This window comes from Seriola dumerili, unplaced genomic scaffold, assembly GCF_002260705.1.
Source record: "Seriola dumerili isolate Sdu_G_001 unplaced genomic scaffold, Sdu_1.0 BDQW01000036.1, whole genome shotgun sequence".
Classification (NCBI taxonomy): Eukaryota; Metazoa; Chordata; class Actinopteri; order Carangiformes; family Carangidae; genus Seriola; species Seriola dumerili.
Window position 1 is genome coordinate 413,854 of NW_019174291.1, and position 20,260 is coordinate 434,113.

General features: G+C 40.0%; 2 protein-coding genes across 3 annotated transcripts in view; one reads left to right on the plus strand and one right to left on the minus strand.

Moving 5' to 3' along the window:
* Nucleotides 1-766: 766 nt before the first annotated feature.
* Nucleotides 767-3,543, minus strand: sbds (SBDS, ribosome maturation factor). Its single transcript, XM_022738590.1, has 5 exons — nucleotides 3,345-3,543; nucleotides 2,994-3,123; nucleotides 2,666-2,866; nucleotides 1,688-1,852; nucleotides 767-1,346 (listed from the first exon to the last, which is right to left on the minus strand). The coding sequence occupies exons 1-5, from the start codon at nucleotides 3,470-3,472 to the stop codon at nucleotides 1,221-1,223; spliced, it is 750 nt and encodes a 249-aa protein (XP_022594311.1). The 5' UTR covers nucleotides 3,473-3,543; the 3' UTR covers nucleotides 767-1,220.
* A 261-nt stretch (nucleotides 3,544-3,804) lies between these two features.
* The window catches only part of tyw1 (tRNA-yW synthesizing protein 1 homolog), a 61,224-nt gene continuing 44,768 nt past the window's right edge, over nucleotides 3,805-20,260 (plus strand). For both annotated transcript variants that reach the window (XM_022738668.1, XM_022738669.1), the window contains exons 1-8: nucleotides 3,805-3,922; nucleotides 4,211-4,338; nucleotides 4,505-4,636; nucleotides 4,879-4,980; nucleotides 6,294-6,488; nucleotides 6,768-7,058; nucleotides 8,512-8,634; nucleotides 17,358-17,490. In XM_022738668.1, the coding sequence (XP_022594389.1) occupies nucleotides 3,859-3,922; nucleotides 4,211-4,338; nucleotides 4,505-4,636; nucleotides 4,879-4,980; nucleotides 6,294-6,488; nucleotides 6,768-7,058; nucleotides 8,512-8,634; nucleotides 17,358-17,490 (1,168 nt within the window). In that variant the 5' untranslated portion in view covers nucleotides 3,805-3,858. The remainder of the gene's footprint in view (nucleotides 3,923-4,210; nucleotides 4,339-4,504; nucleotides 4,637-4,878; nucleotides 4,981-6,293; nucleotides 6,489-6,767; nucleotides 7,059-8,511; nucleotides 8,635-17,357; nucleotides 17,491-20,260) is intronic.

Below are 20,260 nucleotides of genomic sequence, written 5' to 3' on the forward strand. Positions count from 1 at the left end.
AGCTTTGAAATGAATCAGGGTTTAGAAGTTATTTGACGTTACGCCACAGAGCACTTGGGGAGGAAATAAGGTGATCAGTAATTTTGACTGATACTGTTACTGAGTATTTTTCTTGGAAAAAAAAACGTATCAGATGTGAAGCTGGGCTTTACAGAATTCTATTTACAGATCTTCGCCAATTTCTAGCAGGTATTTCATGAGATAGTCAGAACGATGCACTTTACAGGCTGAGGAACGCAGCACACTTTGTCCAGCGTGAATTTACAGTGGAAGTCCAAGTTAAAACCTGAGAGGGAAACATCTGTTTTTCCTGTTTCCTTCTATTTTTGGAACATATTTGGTCATGGTGTCCTGCAAAACTGTACTGTACAGTCATAGCATTAAAATGCAGAATTTAACTCCACAACATCTGCAGGCAAAAACAACAAGTTCAGTAACGCTGGTAATTCATTATTCATGTTGCTTTCACCAATGGTAGTCGAAGCTGATGAGACCCAATCAGGGAGCGACTGTGGGAGCCTACATCATCAACCCCAAAGGTCTCAGTTTCTGCCCATCCAGACTAAAACACAACCCTGGAGTTTTCAAACTAAAACATTTCCAAAAGTCTCTGTTTTAGGTGCTGGACAAGTAGTGTGGACGGTAGGCGTAAAAGCGTATTCGTGTGGATGTAGCCTGTGATCTCATTTGTTTTCAAAACAGCTGTGTGCATATCAAGAAAAATCACATGTGCATATAGAAAACAGAAAATATTTTGTTATATATTTATTTGCTACAAAGCAAACCTATTCATTATGACAAAATATGTATTATTAGGTTGAAGAAATTAGTCATAAAATTGTGATATAGAGCATAGCTGCATGGCACACAATGTCTGATGAGAAAGCAGAAACGACCTTGTCCAGAAGTACTGCTAATGGTGCAGAGGTACTAGCATAAAAACTTTAAATAAATAAGTCAGTGCAGGCCATCCGATCTGTTTACTGACCTACAAGTTTAGGTATAAATGTTCAAACGCATTTTCAAAATACATTCCACCCAGATTACAAATAGAAAAAAAACTCTATATAGTCAAATAAATCCTTTAAACAAAGAGAAGCTGGGAAATAGGAATGCCTGAAATTAGCCTGAATCTGATCGTATATATAGTCTCTTGAATGAGTTTGCAGTTTGTTTGCTTATAGTGTGATTAAGGTGCAGAGTCCTGACTGGTCGGGTTACTATAATTTCTCATCTCCCTCCTCCACATCCCTCAGACTGAGCACCTCCAGAGAGCCTCTGCCTTTAGTCTCACAGCGGATCAGCTCATCGATCTCCCTGAAGCAGCCGGGATCCACCAGACACACCTGAGGGGGAGGAGGAGGAAGGAGGCGCAGAAGAGGAACCAAGGCATCAGTTCAGTTTAGGCATCAGGGAAGATTTTACATAACAGGTGGTAGAGAAAGTAAAAGGTATGCACAGGTCACATTGGATTTCATGATTTTAGAAAAAACACAACTTTAATGTCATGGCTGGATAAAAAAGTCAAGTTTTAAATTTAGCAGAATTTAACTAATGTCTGATTGTAACTCCCACTGCAGAGATCCACAGTCTTAAAAATCTATTTGTATTACTCAGTGACTGGAGAGATCACTCAATCACACTCACAAACACACTGCCATTTTAAAAAAACCTCCCTGCTCCTCACCATTTCCAGATTCTCATCAAAGTCCTCACTCTCCACGACCTGCAGGAGCGGCTTCAGCTTCTCCTTCAGCCTCTTGGCCTCTTTGGCTGGCAGCATCAACCGCAGCCTCATGTGGGCTCTCTGGATCTCCATGGTCTCCTTCAGCTGCCGGATCACTTCCAGAGCCTGGGAACAGGACAAGAGTACAGTAAGATCATCATTCCCTTTAATGAAGGCCTGAATAAAGTGAAGGGAAAAACATCACAGACTCTCACAGTCTGATTTCTGCTGCAGAGTCAAAACCTATGTCAATAATAATAAACGCCATCTCAAGAGTGTTGAATTAAAGGCATCACTGCAAACTGTAATGACAAGAGCAGTCACATTACTATCTGATTTTTCCAGGTTTAGACACCAACAAGAAGTACTATGTCACATTCAATTAATTATCAGATTTTGATTTTGAAGTAGATATATTATTGTGCTTTGAGACTCATACATCAAATGTCATTGGGATCCACTAGTCTGGAGTGAGCTACAACTAATATCTTCGCAGCTAACTAACTACAAAAATCACACTCCAGGTGAGACAGATGATACATTTTATTGTATTCACTCATTTATGGACATAGCTCAATGTGTCTATTTATTGTTGGCAGTGTCTCCAACAGACTGAAAATGTATCTGAGGTAGTCAAAGCATTGGACAACATCGTAATATTCCCAAGCGAATTTAACAAAAAATCATTGTACCATGCTACAAACTTACACGACAATGCACCTTCTCAGTGGACATTTCAAGCAGTTGGCATATTCAAGTGCAGACATACTTTTAAAACAACATATAATAAATATATTAATACATTCAAACATAATAAAAATAAATCTTCAGGCCAAATATTTGTGTAACTGTAGTTCTGAGAAATTCTGCAGATGGGAAACACTGTTTTGTGTTGTTTATAATCATAAGAGCAAACCAAAGCCGTATGCATCTCTTCACCTGCTGCTTAGTGCTCTTATTGGCCTTGACAGAGTAGTGGATGTCCTTCATCGCCCGCTCAATGAGATTGACTGTGTAGGGCCTCTTGGTCTCAGGATTTACACACTTTTCTGCCACGGTAGTTGCAATGTCCCTGAACATCGTCTCCAGCTGGGACTGCCTCTCCTTGTCTGACACTTGGAGCTCTCCCTTGGCCAGGATCTGTCCAATAAATAAATTAGTAAATAAGTAGAGGAAGTAAAAAAACAGCAGATAAAAGGTGACGGAGTGACAATGAATATTGCACAGGACCGTGCTGCCAGGGAAACATTTAGGAACAGGTTCTTACCTGTTTACAGATTTCTGTCAGATCATCTGTCCCAAAAGCGTTAGTCAAATCGTCCTTCTTTGCCACCTGACCTTTGGACACATTAACAAAAACAGAGTGTGTCTGCAAAACCTCATCCAGGTCTTTCTCTCTGGAAGAAAAAACACAATGTTTGGACATTCAGACCTTTGCTCTCGCTGGTCTGGTATTCGAGAGGCACAAAACTGACAGACTAGTGGATTTGATTGGTTATTTATAAAGCAAAACAGCAAATGTCAGTTCAATCGGACGAATAATAAACAAGATAATCTAGTAACTCATGTTAGTAAAATCATGTTAACCGTGCGGGTGTTGACATTTAACGTTACTCACGCTCCTGATCTCCAGCTCATCACTTTATTCTTGTAGCAGGCGATTTCAAACCGCTTCCCTCCTTTTTTCATCCTAACCACCGCCACATTTGTCAGCCGTATCTGATTTGTTGGCGTAAATATAGACATATTTCTAATTATCGATAGAAACTCTGCCCAGGTTTCTGCTGCCAAGAAATATCCAAGTGCGCTCCCAATGAGTGTCCCCTGTGAAACAGCAAAGATAAACAAGTGTTCCGTTAGTAACTTGTGATGATTAGAAATAGTAGAAATTATTTATTAAACGATTTCATTTTTTTAAAGAAAAAAATGCGGGAATCAAAAAACTGATGGGTATGTGAATTTTGGCAATGTATCGATATATATTGTTTGTCACAATTCTGCTTTGAATGTCGCATTGACTGCTACTACATCGACATTAGAAAAGACTACACTTCCCAGCATGCTCAGTGGCCAAAAAACATGGTTGCACACAACATCAAGTGCATAGGACTCTGTACATAGTATCTGCAGCAATGCTAAATTTCTTCTTAGTTATTTTGCTTTTCTTAAGACACGTATCTACCTCGGATACTAAAGGTGAGCCTATTTGTTGTTTTAACGTAACCTCACGTTTACGTTATATTTTAACTAACGTTAGTAACACTGCTAGCTAGCATGTATTGCTAGCCAGTCACCCGCCTTTGGTTTGCAGCAGGTGACCTAAGTTTGGGGTTTAACCCTGTTGTCTTGTCGCTTGTTGGTGGATTAGCCACTGTCTGGTACAACTGTTCCTGCGTTGCAATACACGTAGCGGTGTTAGCGAACCTTTACAGTTCATTACTCCTCTGTAAAGAGAACTCGGTTTGATGCCTCTCCTCTCTCCAGTCTCTCAGAATGAACACAGACCCAGTGAGAGCTATTTCATGTCGATATGGCACAACAGGCTGTACCTGTACTCAGCTGCTGCCCTTGTCTTCGGGATCTGGTTCTCCCTGAAGATGGCACTGAAGAAGGTGAGTGGTCTCTTGCTGATATCCCCCTTCACTCCTTTGTGGTCTGTTAGACATATTGTGTTGTTATTCTTCTTATAAGTGCAGATTTCTGTGGAGCTGTGAAGTGTTTAGGTAGTGCTCATGTTTCCAAAATGTAAAATACATGTCTTCCTCTTTATGCTTTTAGAAAAGCTTCTCCAAGGATATTGGCCCCTGGGTCTACAAAGCTGTGAAGAACAATGACAGCTCTGACAGAGACACTGCAGTTCATGTGTCAGGAGTTAAAATCTTCTACGGCTCACAAACTGGAACAGCAAAGGTGCAGATGTTGTTTCCTGAATACTTGAACATCCTCACTGGCCCATGATGTTAATATGTACACAAGATGATGCTATAGTTTGATGTAAAATCCAGAGATACAGACTAATAGTGTTATGTAAACATTTGTAATTCAAAATTGCACACATAATATGAAATTGAAATGACTGACTGCTTACACATAGTAAATATACCATTCTGAGATGTCTGATAAGCATCAAATGAGACTCTTCACTTGTCCAGGCCTTTGCAAAAGAGCTGTCAGAGGAGGTGAAGAATTTGGGGATACCAGCTGAAGTGACTGACATGAAAGACTACGATCCAGATGATCAACTTGCTGATGAGGTAAGCCAAGTGCAAACAAAAGATGCTTTTTCATCTAATTAAGGGCAGAAAGATGGGAAAAAAAATAAAGCAGTGTGTGGAGACATATGTTTCTCAACTTGAGAGGGTCAGTTTAAAAAATCATGTCCCCATACAGGAGCCTAAACACCTGCAAACGTTAGAGCTGCTCCTCAGTGACGAACCCATAACTTTGTCATTGTATAAATTAAGTGACTAATTTATGCATCAGTTAATTGTTGCAGGAAGTGTAGTGTATATACTGTCCTCAGAAGTTTCTCGGGACTGTTAATTAAATCTCTGAAATGTAACTTTAAGCCAATAAGATTTTGCACTGTGCACAAGGCAAGGCTTAATTAGAACAGAATTAATCAAAGTATAATAAATCATAACTGTTATTTATTGAGAGCTTGACAACAAACAGTACAGTAATCCTGGACTTCTGTTGCAGCTCAGCCTTTTCTTTCATTTTTCACTGATTCAATTCTTCAGACGGCTGGCACAGGGGACAAATGTGTTACACTTATCCTGCTCAGCTGTAGAAAGATGGATTATTTTCATCAGTGTTCCCTTTTTATTTTGTGGGCACAGGCGCTGTGTAGTGCATTGAGAGATGAATAGGAGATTGGTTGGCTGGCACACAACAGGAGATAAAATAGCTATTTATTCAACAGGACAGTGATACAGTTTTCACAGTGATGGAAAATCTCCACAAGAGGAATGACCACAGGCACCAGTCGGTCCCTAGATTCAGCTGTTCCTCAGTGCATTGACTCTCACTGGCTAGCCATCAGTCAAGAAGACAGTATGTGTCTGGCAACTTACACCCTGTTAGACATGAGACAAGTCAGCTGTCTCACTCCTGAACGTTGCTGTTTATATCCACAGGGCTAACTAAACAATGTGTGTGTGTGTACCTATTTTAAATTTAATCTTTCTGCATTAAATTTTAGTCTTGGGGACCAGTTAGCAAAATCAGTGTTGTGTAATTATTTATCAATTAGCTTCTATAAGTAATAATTGCTGAAAACATGGTAAGTCGCCTGTCCTGGAGCAGCTTGTTCATGGTGCTCTAGTGCATTGCAAGATTTGTCTTTGGTTATGACTTAAAGTAGGCGTGGACATTTTTTCTGAAGTTTCCAAATGATTTAATCATTTTGTCTCTCGAGTCCAAATTACCATTGGTGTTTAACATTGTTCAAAACATCCAGGAAAAGGTCTGAGTTCAAGAAACACTACATGTACAAATGTATCCTTCTCTGAGATGCTCTTAATTCACTTTTTCACTGTCTTCCATTGTTCATTTCTTCATTCAGTGCACCAGTAAGTCAGTCTGTGTGTTTCTGGTGGCAACATACACTGACGGACAACCCACAGAGAACGCTGAGTGGTTCTGTAAGTGGCTGGAAGAGGCATCCACTGACTTCAGATATGGCAAGACCTACCTGAAAGGCCTCAGATATGCAGTGTTCGGTCTTGGAAACTCTGTCTATGTTGGCCACTATAACACGGTGAGAAATGGTTTCCATATTAATTTTTGTCAGTTAATATAATAATGATAATAATAATAATAATGTAATACTGCTACGTTGTATTATTAGAATCAGTTGAAGAGTATCCAAAGCCACAAGTTTGACAGCTGTAGCCTGGCAGTGGGAAACATGATCTGTATCTAAACTTGACTTCACATGCAGCTCACGCAGCATTCAGTAACTGGTACAAAAGCCAAGAATGACCAAACTTTATTTGTTTAAACCCTGTTCAACCATATTTTCTTTTTCCTTCTCCAGGTGGGTAAAAATGTGGACAAGTGGCTTTGGATGCTGAGTGGCATGCGAGTCATGACCAGGGGAGAGGGTGACTGTAATGTGGTGAAGAGCCGTAACGGCAGCATCCAGGCAGATTTCCAGGCCTGGAAGGTCAAGTTCCTCAACCGCCTGCAGGCCCTGGCCAAGGGTGAGAAGAAGAGCTGCAGCGGGAACTGTAAAACTGGAGGCTCTTGTAAGAATAAGAGGAAAGACGGACACATGGAGGAGGAGGAGGAGGAGGAAAAGGCAGCTCCACAGAATCCCAGCCCTGAGGTAATGACAAAAAGAAACTGAAACTGAATTTAGATCTCTATTCTGTTTTACATGGCGCACTATAAACATCTTAATGGGGCAGTAGGTTGACTTATTATTTAAAAAGACTCCTTCAAGTTGAATAACTAACGTTCAGCCCCCTTTGTTGGCAAGTATCTGTCCTGCTGAAGTGTCCTTGAGCAAAACGTTGAAAGCTTTCAAGCTCTTGGATCAGTATACAATACATATATATGTATAAAATGCATTAAAACCTCTGTTGTAATAAAAAAGGATTTAGTAGCTTCTCAACAGAAATAAAACACAAAACAAAACTATGTTCATCAGGATTTGAACAGAATTAATTCTTTAATTCATTCACCACACACTATCACAACAATCCATAGCCCTGTTCTTGAAGGATATGATACAACACGGCCTTACTCCTGCCCACCACACTGTTAGATATAGACTCTGGGCTCGTCCCCCTTGTGAATACAAGAAGAAGAAGTGTGAGAAAGTGTGTAGCTGATATCTAATTACAAAATCGTCCCCTGGCTTATGATGATGCCTCTTAAAAGCAGAGGGGCACTTTAGATATCCAAGCAGCTCTTATCACTGGACGTGGACTGGCTGAGCTTACGGCTTCATGTTGTACTCCCAGCAATGTGATTAAAATCAGATAAGGACTCTAAATGCCTCAGGAAGAGGAGTGTTACTCACAGTTCATCAAGTCTGTATTTAGTGGCACAGATGTTGTGCATTTTGCATCGTCTCAGGAAAATGTTCTTCATGGCTTACATGCAATTTGTCATCTCTGTCATCACTGTCAGTCACGTCGAAATATGAAAATAGCTCCTTCATTTTTAACTAATCACTGAAATTAGAGATTTCTCTAGAAGACACGTACAAACACAGACATATAATATACACACACTCACACACTAACAGCTTTCGTACGCATCACAGCACACACAGATGACCAGTTGTCATGGTAGCGGGCACCTCAGAGCCAACTCTAGCTGAGACTCCGTCCCCTCTGTCTGCAGCACTCAGTGCACTCAGCAGAGGTGACATTCAACCGGAACCAAGAGCAGCTGAGGACTGTGGCGAGGGGACCATCATCTGTGATTTCTCCACCCAGTGTAACGCTCATGCATTTTTATCCTGCAGCCGCACACGTGGGCAGAAGCTTCGACACTGGGCGCACATTGTGATAAATCCTCTGAAACACCATAAACATGCATATGGTTTTCTTATTTAATCAGGCAGAGGATAATGATGTGCACTAAATTCTTTCCATATGGGCTCCCCTGCTCGAGCACAGACAAGTTTATAATTGGTTATGGGCTGGAACATATGTGAATCTCTGTACTTTGGAGAATCATTTACACTCGTCTGTCTCATCGTACCCTTGACCCCTTTTTTTTTTTCTAATAATTTTTTGTGGTTTTTGTTCTCTTACATCTTGTTTCAGGACGCTCTGATAGAATCCAGCAGTGATGAGGATGAGTCCGGCCTGCAAGATGAGAAGAAATCAGGTTCAGTGGTGGACATGGAGGATCTGGGCAACATCATGAACAGCGCCAAGAAAGCCAAGGTCAGACTCCATCCACACATGCATATGCTTATTTCTCATTACACATTACCCAAGTCATCATGTTCCTTTACAGGTAAGTTAGCTGATAATCTTGTCCAAAAGGGACCTGGAATGAATTAATACCACCTTTACTTAGCCTCAGAAAACCTCTACTACTGAAGGAGTCACAGGAACTCTTATACAGCTGAGCATTCATAGAAGTACTGTACCGTTCTACTTGTAAACATGAGGTCGACATACAGTACTTAGCTGCCTGCTTCACAGTGTTACAGTTCTGGAGTTCTCGTCTCATCATCCAGCAGGTTTATTTTCGGCGTTTCCGCTTCAAGGTCTACAAACGGGCCCCATTGTAGCATTAAGCTTCCGCCACCCCAGACCAATCTAAGTGTGTTGAGTAAAGAGAAAAAAGTGGTGTCACTGGAGGAGAAATGGCAGATGGGTTGATAGACACCAGACCCCGGCAGGCGAGAAGCAGAGGCTTGCGTAATAGCGAGGACGCCCACTTCACAGACTTGTGAGGAACGAGTGACTCAAGAAAAAGCAGAAGAAAATGAGAAGGAAGAGGCATTATCAGCCCCTCTTTTTATAGGCTGTCGTAGAAGGAGTTGGGCAAAGAAGTGAGGACTGAGAGGAAGGGAAATGGAAGGAAATGTATATATCCAGCCCTGTCATGTACCTGTTGTTTTGAGTGGCAGATCCTCTTGTATTTTAGATCAGAGTGAAATTACAATCACTAGTTTCATGTTGCATTAACAAAGGTAGAACTCAAACAGACACAAGTCAAAGGAAACATCCGCAGGTGCGGTTAAGATAAGATGACTTTATTAATCCCAAAGGGAAATTGGAGTGTTCCAGCACCTTACATTCAAAATAAACAGATACCAATAGAAGTAAGAAAACAAGATAAAATAGAATAATAATAATATTACAATAGTAATAAAATAAATAGAGATAAAATGGAAATGTTTTTACAATGGGAATATAAACAGATGGTGTATAGTGTGTGTGTGATAGCATATGTTTACATGTACAAGTACAGTAGAAATGTAGGTTGGATTGTCCACAGCAGTAAAGTGCCTGTGCAGTGTCACACAGTACAGTACAGTACAGTCTGGTTTATACTACAGGTTGGAAAAAAATATAATTCTAATCTTGGTTGGTAATTTTCTTTTTAATGCCAAAACATTTTTTTAATCTTTGGTGTTCTTGAATGTGTAATAGGAGTTCAATTAAAAACAATCCCAGTAAACATCAGGCCTCACCTATCCACGTCTGTGTGTCTCTCATGGATATAATGAGTGTCCTATTACTTTACACCATTTGCTACTTTTAAATAGTCTCTGTCTGCATTTTGTCCAACTCCAAACTTTTCTCTCAGTTGGAAATGTTAGGTCCTTACAATAAGATGCTCACAAAATGATGTTTTATTGTGGCTGCAACAAAAGAACATGAACAGCTTTTGACAAACGAAATCAAACGTTTGAGGAGGTGGCGCCCCCCCCCCTCTTTCTGACAAACAAGCGAGTGAATATTTTCTCTTCTGTTCCGATTTGACAGGTGTGAAATTATTTTGATCTGTTATTCAGTAACTCAAGGGAACACCGAAGACAATACATTCGGTTTGACTGTAGCTGACGAGCCGTTCTGGTTCCTTAAATTTTATTTTCAAGTTAATGTTGTTTTATTTTCAAGTTAATGTTGTGGTTACAGTGCTGGAGAGGAGATGAAGTGTCCGTGTCTCACATAGATGTGGAACATAAGAATCAGAACAGAAAACAACAGATTCCCAGACTTGTCCCTTCTTTTGTCACATTAATATTAGTGTATTGTGTGTAAGCTGTGGGAGGCTTGGACAGACTCCTGCATGATGTGTTTACACATCACGGCTGGGTTGTTAAAGAGATATCAGCTGATGATTTAAGTTGCCTGGGAAGCTCAGTATTTAACAGTCATGTCTGCCACGGTGGGAAGAGCCAGACTTTGTTTTAAAAATTTCATATAGTGTTTTCCTCTAGTTTTTATTAGGAAGTCATGGGTTCCTATTGTCATTCTCAAAATCAGGATATTCCAATACATATTTGTGATGGCCCATTGACCTCCATACTTCTATTTCTCCTGCTGCAAATGTATTTTAATATTATTCAGTCTAACTTGTCTTGTATTATTGACGTATAATTATAATTATTTGCTGCAGTGACTTGTATCATCACACTTGCTGTATGTCTGTGGTAACAAATTAGTGTTGTTAGCATAATTTGGTCACACAGAGCAGGCATTGTGAGATGTAATTAGTTTCTTTACATTAAACATTTGCTATTGCCATGAGACGGCTAGTATTTAGCCGAGCTGCAAATTAAGTGTGAACAAAGAGACTCCCCTCTTGGAATATGTTAGTTAGCTAATTTACGATGTAGAGTCAGCTGAGATCCAGAAGTTTAATATCTGTTTTATATGACTCCCTGTTAATAAGATGAATATGTTGTAGGACCTTTTAAACTGAAGTCTCAGGTTATAAAGGCTGAATAAAATTTGCTCTCGGTGTTGCTGTGTTTAAAAAAAAAAAAAAAGAAAAAAAAAAAGAAAAAAGGAGCTGGAGATCAACCATGTCACTAACCTGGTTTTTATCTGCTCTCGACGCCCCTCATTATAACTGCAGATGGAAGCTCACTTGTTCGGCCACTAGGTGATGGCAGAGACTCTCAGTTGAAGGCAGCTCAAGTCTCTGAGTGAACCGCTGGTCTATGGCAGAGCTGCAGCGTCTGATATTTAACACTATACTGTTATTTCACTTCCCGAGCTTTTTGCATGGATTCTCTTGGCACATTAGGAAGACAGACCCTTAACAGATTTCATTACATTCCCAGTCTTTTCTCAAACTTACTTACTATGTGAGGCTGTATTCAAGTTCTTTGAGTCAGTCATGGTAATTGTTTTTAAGTGAATTAATCAGGATTTTGTCCAAGTGATGTGCTCACATCGGTCAAAAAAATGAAGTGAAGACTCGTCGTGCTTATGTCCCCATAGCATACATCACTGGCTTTTCCTGCACCGCTGGTATCTCTGAGTACTGTGTGCTTTCTTCTGTGGCTGCCTTCAAGACAAAATGGAGACGGGTCCGTTTTCACATTCTGTATTTTACATGTTACCACAGTAATTGATCGTATTGTTTATATTTTTTTAATATTCATTACACAACTATGTAAGCCCCGAGGCATGCACAGAACATGACCTCGCAGTAAACCTTAGCACATTTGCATTCCACCAGTGGTAATTTGAAATAATTGTATATTTGTATTACAGCCAGATTGATAAATTGGCCAGGCCAGTATATCAGCTGTTAGCGGCTCATTGCAGATATAATGGTGTCGGTGCATATTTCAGCCATTACATGACAAGAAATTGAAATACAGAAATGCAAAAGATATTTTTTGAAACTGTGTCACCATCCTATGATTTATCCATAATAGAGTAGTGGAGACGGTCGCCCACCCTGAGTCTGGTTCTGTTGGTAGTTTCTTCCTGTTAAAAGGGAATTTTTCCTCTCCACCGTCACCAAGTGCAGCTCATGGTGGGAACTGTTGGGTTCCTCTCTATAACATTGTAAGGTCTTAACCTTACCATGTAAAGTACCTTGAGACAATGTATGTTATGTATGTTTTATTTTTCAAATGTAAGATTTCCTGCTCACTCAAATATTGATGTTGGCCTCAAGAAAAAAAATCAGTCTGGCTGATTTGTGAAATATCTCAAAGCATTCTTCTTTTATTACAAAGGTCAGCCTTTACTGAACTCGATTCTCTTTAAAATTCTTACCAAAAAGGTGTCTGAGGTCATGTGGCATTAACTGTTGAAATGTCATTAAATTATTAAAAAGAGGAATGATTTTAGGGCTTTTAGACTGAGGACTCATTCTTTCACTGAAGAAAAGATGGATTTTAAAAACAGTTGTGATCAGTCAGAGACATGGGCTGCTTTCTCTCACTAATGAGTTTCACCGGTTGTGGATTTCATGGTCTCACACCCATCACACCTAAATAAATGTCTATTGTTTCTTAAATAAACCGTCTGTTTTCTTCAGGAATAATCTCTCACTTTGATAGTTACCTCATCCTTGCCTGTTGGTTGATGGAGACCAGCCCATACACAGCAGAATGCTGCTGAGCTAAATGTGGCACAGATGGATTTGTCTGTGTTGATGTCAGCGGTGCTTGTGGCCAGGCAGGACTGAGAATGACTGGATCACTGCTGAACTTGATGATGAGTACATCTTTCCCACAACTGTTTTTCTTCAAATGTACTCGATGATAGACTGGCAGGCAGGCAGGCTGTGATTGGCTGCCAGATTGCAGAGCTCATATCGCCCAATTTTAGTCTATATCAGTCTTTGGCTGTAATTCTGTTTGTATTCTGCCAAGTGCCAGTAAGCTTAATTTCCATTGTTGCTCTGATTGATTTTTCACCTTTCGAATTGGCGTCTCAACTTTGTCCTAGGAGGCTTCTGTTTCTGCCAGAGTGGTCTACTTCATGCTGTGGGACTGTTGCCAGATAGGAGTTAGTGTGGTACGGATCATTAACCTGAGCGGCTGCGTGGCTTTCTGGGCTGAGCTTTGATGTTTTTAACTTAGTGTCCAGATGAAAGAAGCAGGGGAGAAGATGTTCCTACGAGGGCTTTTGTATTAACTCACAAGTTTAAAATGACAGGATCATGTGAATGTGAAGTGGCTAAGCCAGTCCTTTGTTTGCTGAATATGTGTCATTTAAGGGAGTTTGTCAGTCAGGTTACATACTGACCATCACATCTTCTACACAACAATGTAGTACAACAACAAATATGATCTTTATTTGAAATGTAAACTGTTTCTATTGAGACAGTACTTTAGCTGAGTGAATTTTGTGGTGTGTTTTGAGACTCTTATTTGGTGGTAATGTATTAGTTTCCTTCTACAGTATTAAATAGATTTAGATCCTACAGTTAAGTCTCGCAAATATAGAACTTGTGTTTATTATCTTGGTTTTTGATATTTTATTTATTTATTTTTTTTCCCAGGTCTTTTTTTTTTTCTTTTTCTACTCGATCCCTCTTTTTTTGGTGCCTCTGCACGCTCATTTACTTCCATGTTTTCCTGTTTGTCCTGCGTGTTATTACTGCACTGTCCGTCTGCATCAGCCCCATGTTGTGTCATGGTTCCAGAGCACAACACGATGCTGTGAGATGTCCCAGTTCTGTTAGTCCAGACAGGCTCGGGCATGACTGTGAGCTCTCGAGCGAGGGTGAAAGCCGAGCAGTGGGGACCAGAGACTGGGGCCAGATGACTCGCTAGGGCTGCACACAAACACCACAGGGACAGATTGTAACACTGTTGGCTACATGTTGCGTGTGCTTTCAGAATTTTGCATGTCAAGGATGCCATATGTGAAGGTGGACATTTGTACTGGCTGAGCGTGGTAAACTAGTCTTCGCCCATTATGGGGTTTAAAGTGCAGGTTACAGAATTTCCATCTGTGGTTTAGATATGTGGTGAACCTAAACAGCTGACAGGTTGGCAGGTGCTGTCCCTAATTGACTGGTTACACCTGCACCGATAAGTGGAATAGAGCACCATTCATCGCATCCTTTAAACCACCCATAGGAAAACAGCACATAATTTGCAGGGAGGTAAATTAAGTTTCAGAATGTCATCCAGCACAATACCTAATCTTTTTTCCACCTGACAATGAGATGTCGGAGGACTCTGACACATCACGGTGGCTTGCTTATTCACATATCACCTGTCGACAAAGGGCCTGCTCCTCTGAGGGTCCGCTGCTGCTGTCAGGATGTTGAATCTCTACTCTACATGGCCTCAGCTGCATAGAGCTGATAGAGCTGATAGATATCTACATGGGCTTACATTTTTCCAGGTGGAAGGTGAAAAGACACCATTGTCAGTCTCGTCAGCAAAAACATGAGTGCCAAACAGCTGAGGTCATGCTCAGATTCACAGTGGACGGGCTGTGTATTTATTACACAGCTCATGTTAGAGCCTGGTCTGTTCTAGGTGATGTTATTACTTACTTACTTAAGTTTGTGGGGTTCCTAAAGCTTTTACATTTTAGTTTACAATTTAGTGTCTTTGTTGTATTTTTAGTTTTTCCCATTAGATATTGATAGGGCTGTGCCTAATGATTATTTTCATCAATTAATCTGACTGGTCTTTTCTCAATCAATTAGTTGAACTGTCCATGAATTGCAAGAAAATAATGAAAAAGCGAATCCTCACATTTGTGAAGCTCAAGCTTGTAAATGGTTGGCAATTTTTGCTTGAAAAATTACTTGAACAAAACAATATCTAATGCAGATAATACTTTTGTTCTTTTTTTTCCTCAGTAATGTTTTTAAAATATGAAGGACAAAGTACACGGGAGCAATAATGTTATCAAAACTACAAACTTTCCAAAAAAGATCTTTTCAATTTGGCTGTAAAACAGCAATTTAATGACTATAAAATACTTAAAGTTGCTATAATGGGTATGTTTTTAATTACTATAGTAACAATGTTTTGCATGACAAAGTGAAAACAATGTAAAAGGAGTCGCTTGTCTTGATGAACCTAGAGATTTAACACCTGAATCTGCAGCTCCCCTCGGATTTACAGGACTTTATGCTGAGTTTCAGCTCATTGTTTGGCTGTCTGGCAGCAACTTTACTGCTCTGGTTCATTCTCACTGCTTTCATAACTTCATTTTTGTCTGCAGCAAGCTGCTGTTTTCAACAAAATACCCACTCTGCCCGACCTGCTCAGCACCTAACAGCAGACAGACACAGTTAGCAACTAGCCGAGCCAAATATTTCCCTCAGGAGTTGGTCAGAGTAGAGAGGAAAAGGAAGGTGAATATTGGACTGCTAATGTTGGAAGCAGCTGTTAACAAGGTCACCATCTCAAATAAAAAGGTGTCAATGTTGTGTTCACAGCTTGCTCCCGTTGCCCCCAAGTGGCCACAGTAATTAGTTACTGCAGGCTTCTTCAAAGTAACTTTCTAAGTAACAGAAGTAACAGGAGCTCAGTTTGCTCTGATGACTGACTCCAAACACACAGATCCACGAGGAGTTATTTGGAAAAGATGGGAAATATGACAACAAGACAACCCAGTCAAGTAAACATGGATGATGTTCACACTACTTTAAATCAAATAGTGACCAGACTGGCTCGGCTGAAGTACATAGAGCCTATTTGCCCACTGTACTCAGAGCCATTATTAAGACTCCGTGGCACATTTCTATAACATTTAGAGCTGTGCGATTGATGAACAAAGTGTTAGTGCCCCACAGTGAGCTACACAGCAGGAACCTCGGTTCTTCACGTACCAACATTCGTCAGTGTTTGCTGATGTCGTATCAGCCTCTTACGAGTGCTGCTGTGCCGAGAAGGCGACATATAGATCCCTATAGACAAGCTGAAGCAGTGGCAGCAGTACAGTTATTGGGTGGAGCTGTCACTTAACATGGTTAATTTCAAAGGCACCTCTTCTATCACGCCTTTCTGAAAAGTAATACCCTTTCCCATGCCCTGGGCAACTTTTCTAGCAGGACTTAATCAATCCTCAGTTGTATATGTAAACACCATATCTCTAAGATATTAAGATTTACATATAAATGCTGTACACTGCAATAATGTAATCCTAGCCTGAAGGAGGTCTTTAATCTTTAAGACAAATAGGCTGCAGCTGCTCAAGCATCAAAGACGCCGATGTGCTATAATATATATATATATTTTTTGCATTTCACCGGGCCCCTGAAGGGCCTTAAAGCAACTTAAACTGCACCGTTTGGACTGGATGATGCCCCTTTGTTCAAAAATGATCATGCCATGCAGTGTTTAATGGCCAAAAACATCATTGTACAGTGCAGTTTCTGTTAAAGTCTTTGTTCCATTGACCTTCTCTGTTGCTGTTAAAGTTTTGACATTTCAGAACCCTAACCCTAATCCCTATCGGAAACACGTTTATTGCAGTGGTGGGTGTGATTAACGAGTACGTTGCAGAGCAATGTCGTAACACATCTCCCCATTTGTTAGCCTTCCTCTGTAGGAATCCCTTGAATCATTCATTGATTCATTCCCATAATCATGGTTCTTGACCAGGATAGCAGAGGAACAGTGAAGTGCTCTATCACCAGGTCTTCCCACATGAAACTGTATAGCCTGGACTCAGTGTAGTGACGGGTGATGACGGTGTTTTACTCTTTAATAACTCTTACACCTTACTGTTGGGGGCAGCTGTGAGAGCACATCGATGCACAATTGACTCTAAAATGTATTTCTGACACCAAGATAGTAAATATGAATGCGTGTCACTTAAGTAAATGAATTGGTGTAACTCACACATTCAAAGTAGACTTTAAATATTACTCAGTTTCACCTACTCTGTCTTTTTGTTCTGTTCTTGTTCTAGTATTGTCCCCAAGTGTCCTCATGAAGTGATGTCAGTGTTTTTGTCTTTTCAAGTTCTTGTCATGTGGTTGATCTATGATCTTGTATTTATGGTCGTCTTAAAGATTTTGGTTTTTAGTGTTAAATTTTTCTACAAGAATTCTTTTTTTCCCTCATAATGAAATTTCTAACATTGTATTCTATTGATTTGTAGTTATGACGAATGTCAGTCACAACACAGCAACACAGCTTAATATTTTAAGATGCAACAGATGGTGGTTATAAACAGTAACTGACTCCGAGTGTCTGCCACAGAGCAAAGAGGAGGGTCGAGGAGACGGCCAGACAGTGAAGCTCTCCAAGTTGAATGGCGTGAAGAAGATTGGGGATGAAGAGGAACGACGAGAGATGATCACCCCGGCCCTTAGAGAAGCACTGACGAAGCAAGGTGAGGAAAAATAGGACAAGTTTTACATTTGAGAGCTGACACGAACTAAAACTGAATTAGAAAAATGTATGAATCTTTGACTTGTATGAGTAAAATGCAGAGCCAGTTCCAAAAGAACATCTGCCTCGTGTCACTGGTGACTGTGGATAATATATTCATATTATCTAGCCGCATTGCTCGGCAATAAAAAAATCACTTTACAGAACTAGCACACCAGCTGCTTGTCGGCGTATCCTTAACCTTGCTGATTCCACAAGGGCAGCAAAGTTGTAATTCACCTCAGAACATAAATTATGAGTCATGTCATTTTTTTAAAATTTCAGCAGTAAATCTAACAAACATACACAAATTACCAGAAGAGAAGTCAAGTTAGTTTTTTTTTTTTCTTTTCTTTTTTGCTTAAATGTGTCCGTCCATAAGTCACTGACAGAGCTGTCGTTATTCTCAAACTCACTTTACCTGAGGTACTCAATGATGTCTTTTGTAAATCATCAAGCGTCCTCTGGCCTCAAATGCTAATTACTTTGGCGTACCACGCAGAAAGAAGTAATATGTTGGAACCTCAGTTTGGATTGTGTTAACGTTAATTAGCAGCTGAAATTGCATCCTGTTCCGGCCTTTTTTCAAACATCCTGATGGAGAAATTGGTTAGTTAAAGCTGGTCATAGGTGCTGCATGAGGAGAGGCGTGAAGCTGAAGAGTGTGTGTCTTCTAATGTCACTGAATGATACAGCGCCGTTCAATTATCCTCTCTGCCTCCTCCTGTCCTCACTGTGCAGTCCCAAGTCCTCTCTGCTCCCGCAGTGAAACCTCAACAAAACTCCTCCCAGCTGGTGTCAACACGGCAGTACTCTTAAAGATCTTAATTCAATGTCCAGACCATGTAGTTCAACTTACGCACTTATCTTATTGTATTGGTACAAGTATAATATATGTTTTGTTTTCTGCTTATTTCATTTGGAAAAAACTTTGCTCATCTCAGACATTAACTCAGTGAAACGTCTCTGATTACGCATTCACACCTGATAATCACAATGTACAGGCAATATCACTTTCAAGACAGTGTGAAAATATCCAGTGGGGATATCGTCTAAGAATAGTGCTGCCTGTGTGAAAGATTTGTGTTATGTTACTATTGTCTGAAGCAGACCTCTGTCTCAGTGCTTTCAGTTGATTGTAGTTCAATATTCATATTCTGATATTGGAGCCTGTGCTTGGGTAAACTGGTGTTAAATGAAGCCACAGAGTCTCGGTTGTTGACTCATTATCTCTGAAACATTTTACTATTCTACTCTTCTACTGTTTAGTTCATTCACTAGTATACCACAGGCCAGTCATTTTCAGGCAATGACCCCCCACTGTCAGCTTACACAACACTCTATAAATAGGACTGTGAGCAAGACTTCACTTCATTTGACCAAATGTTGACCTATTTCGTGGTGTTGATGTTGGCAACAGTCGGTCCTGGTGGACACTACGTTTCATTTGGAATAAAAGGATGAAGGATGAAAGTTTTGGCTTTGTTTTAATGATATTGGGTCTTGGATGGCTGCGTTTCCTGTATAGCCGCTTCCTGGCATGACATGGATGCAAAAGTCACACACTATTGAAACTCTTGCATAAAGTCCAATAAAGTTTTACCACAGAGCTCCATATTTAAGCAAATCATGTTCCATCAACAAGGCCCAGGAGAGTAGACCTTTCAAATGGACTCGGGATTGTATACCTGCAACTAAAATCTGATTCTGTATGGAAAGAATCAGATTTATGGGTCTTGTCAACTTTAATGACTAGCAAGAACTGTATTTGGTAGAAGAACTTGCACATCTGCTGTGTGTCATTTAATAGTTGTCAGTGTTTGTCTGCAACAACAGATGAACAACAATACCAGGTTAATGGTCTGGAGTTGTGTTGTAGCAGGATTACACAAAATCTTAAGATATCCGTGACATGGTTGTAGAGTTTTAAGTGAAGGGACAACTAAACATCGGAAAAATGCTATTTCTCATTAGACTATTCAGACGAGTGCTGTTGAAATATTGAAAGACACTTTAGTTTTGATTAGTACATGGAAAATTTGTACCTGCAAGATCCTGAAAAAGAAGCTGCAAATGCCTCCAAACAAATTAGATGGATTTTTTTTTCCAACTCTTTGATTAAACAAGTCCCCTCCCTCCTCATTTTATTTCCCTCCGGGTCGAGTATCACAGATCAAAGTATAAATTGTTTGCAGAGTTGTCAATAATGTTTTACCCAAAAAGCTTTTATTTCAAGTTATTTAAGCCCTCAGTTTCTCACTAGGGAGACCATCACTGAATTTTGTGCTATACGGATTAAAAGCCTTATGGGTAAGTTTCTGTTTCGCAGCAGCAGAGTTTCTGTAAGCTTTCAGTTCATTAGCTCTGGTGCCAAATTTAAGTCCTCTTTAAAGAGCTGGTTGAGAAGCAGGTGGTCACTAATATAATCATAGAAACAGATGTTTGAGTAACGGGCTTCAATCTGTTAATTTTTTTATTTTCTAATTTGAATGTAGTTTAATTTTTTAATTTTGATCCAGACTGATGTTGTCTCCTCACGCTCTTTTTTTTTCCTCTAAGATATTGTACAGGAACACACACACGTGCATTTTGATTAATATCTGTGCGTGTGGCCATGAACTTATTGTTAAAATGCCTCCTGGCAAAGCTTTGGGACATTTTCCCTTCGTCTCAACTACTGATGCCTCCAACATCTAAGTATGAGTATTCATAGCACATGTTGTACTTTTTCA

Excerpts from the sequence above, each read along its gene's own strand:
- sbds (XM_022738590.1), bottom strand. The coding sequence starts at position 3,472 with ATGTCTATATTTACGCCAACAAATCAGATACGGCTGACAAATGTGGCG. Across the intron at positions 3,124-3,344 it reads ATGAGCTGGAGATCAGGAGC|AGAGAAAGACCTGGATGAGG; the intron begins GTGAGTAACGTT and ends TTTTTCTTCCAG. Across the intron at positions 1,853-2,665 it reads ATAAGAGCACTAAGCAGCAG|GCTCTGGAAGTGATCCGGCA; the intron begins GTGAAGAGATGC and ends TCCTGTTCCCAG.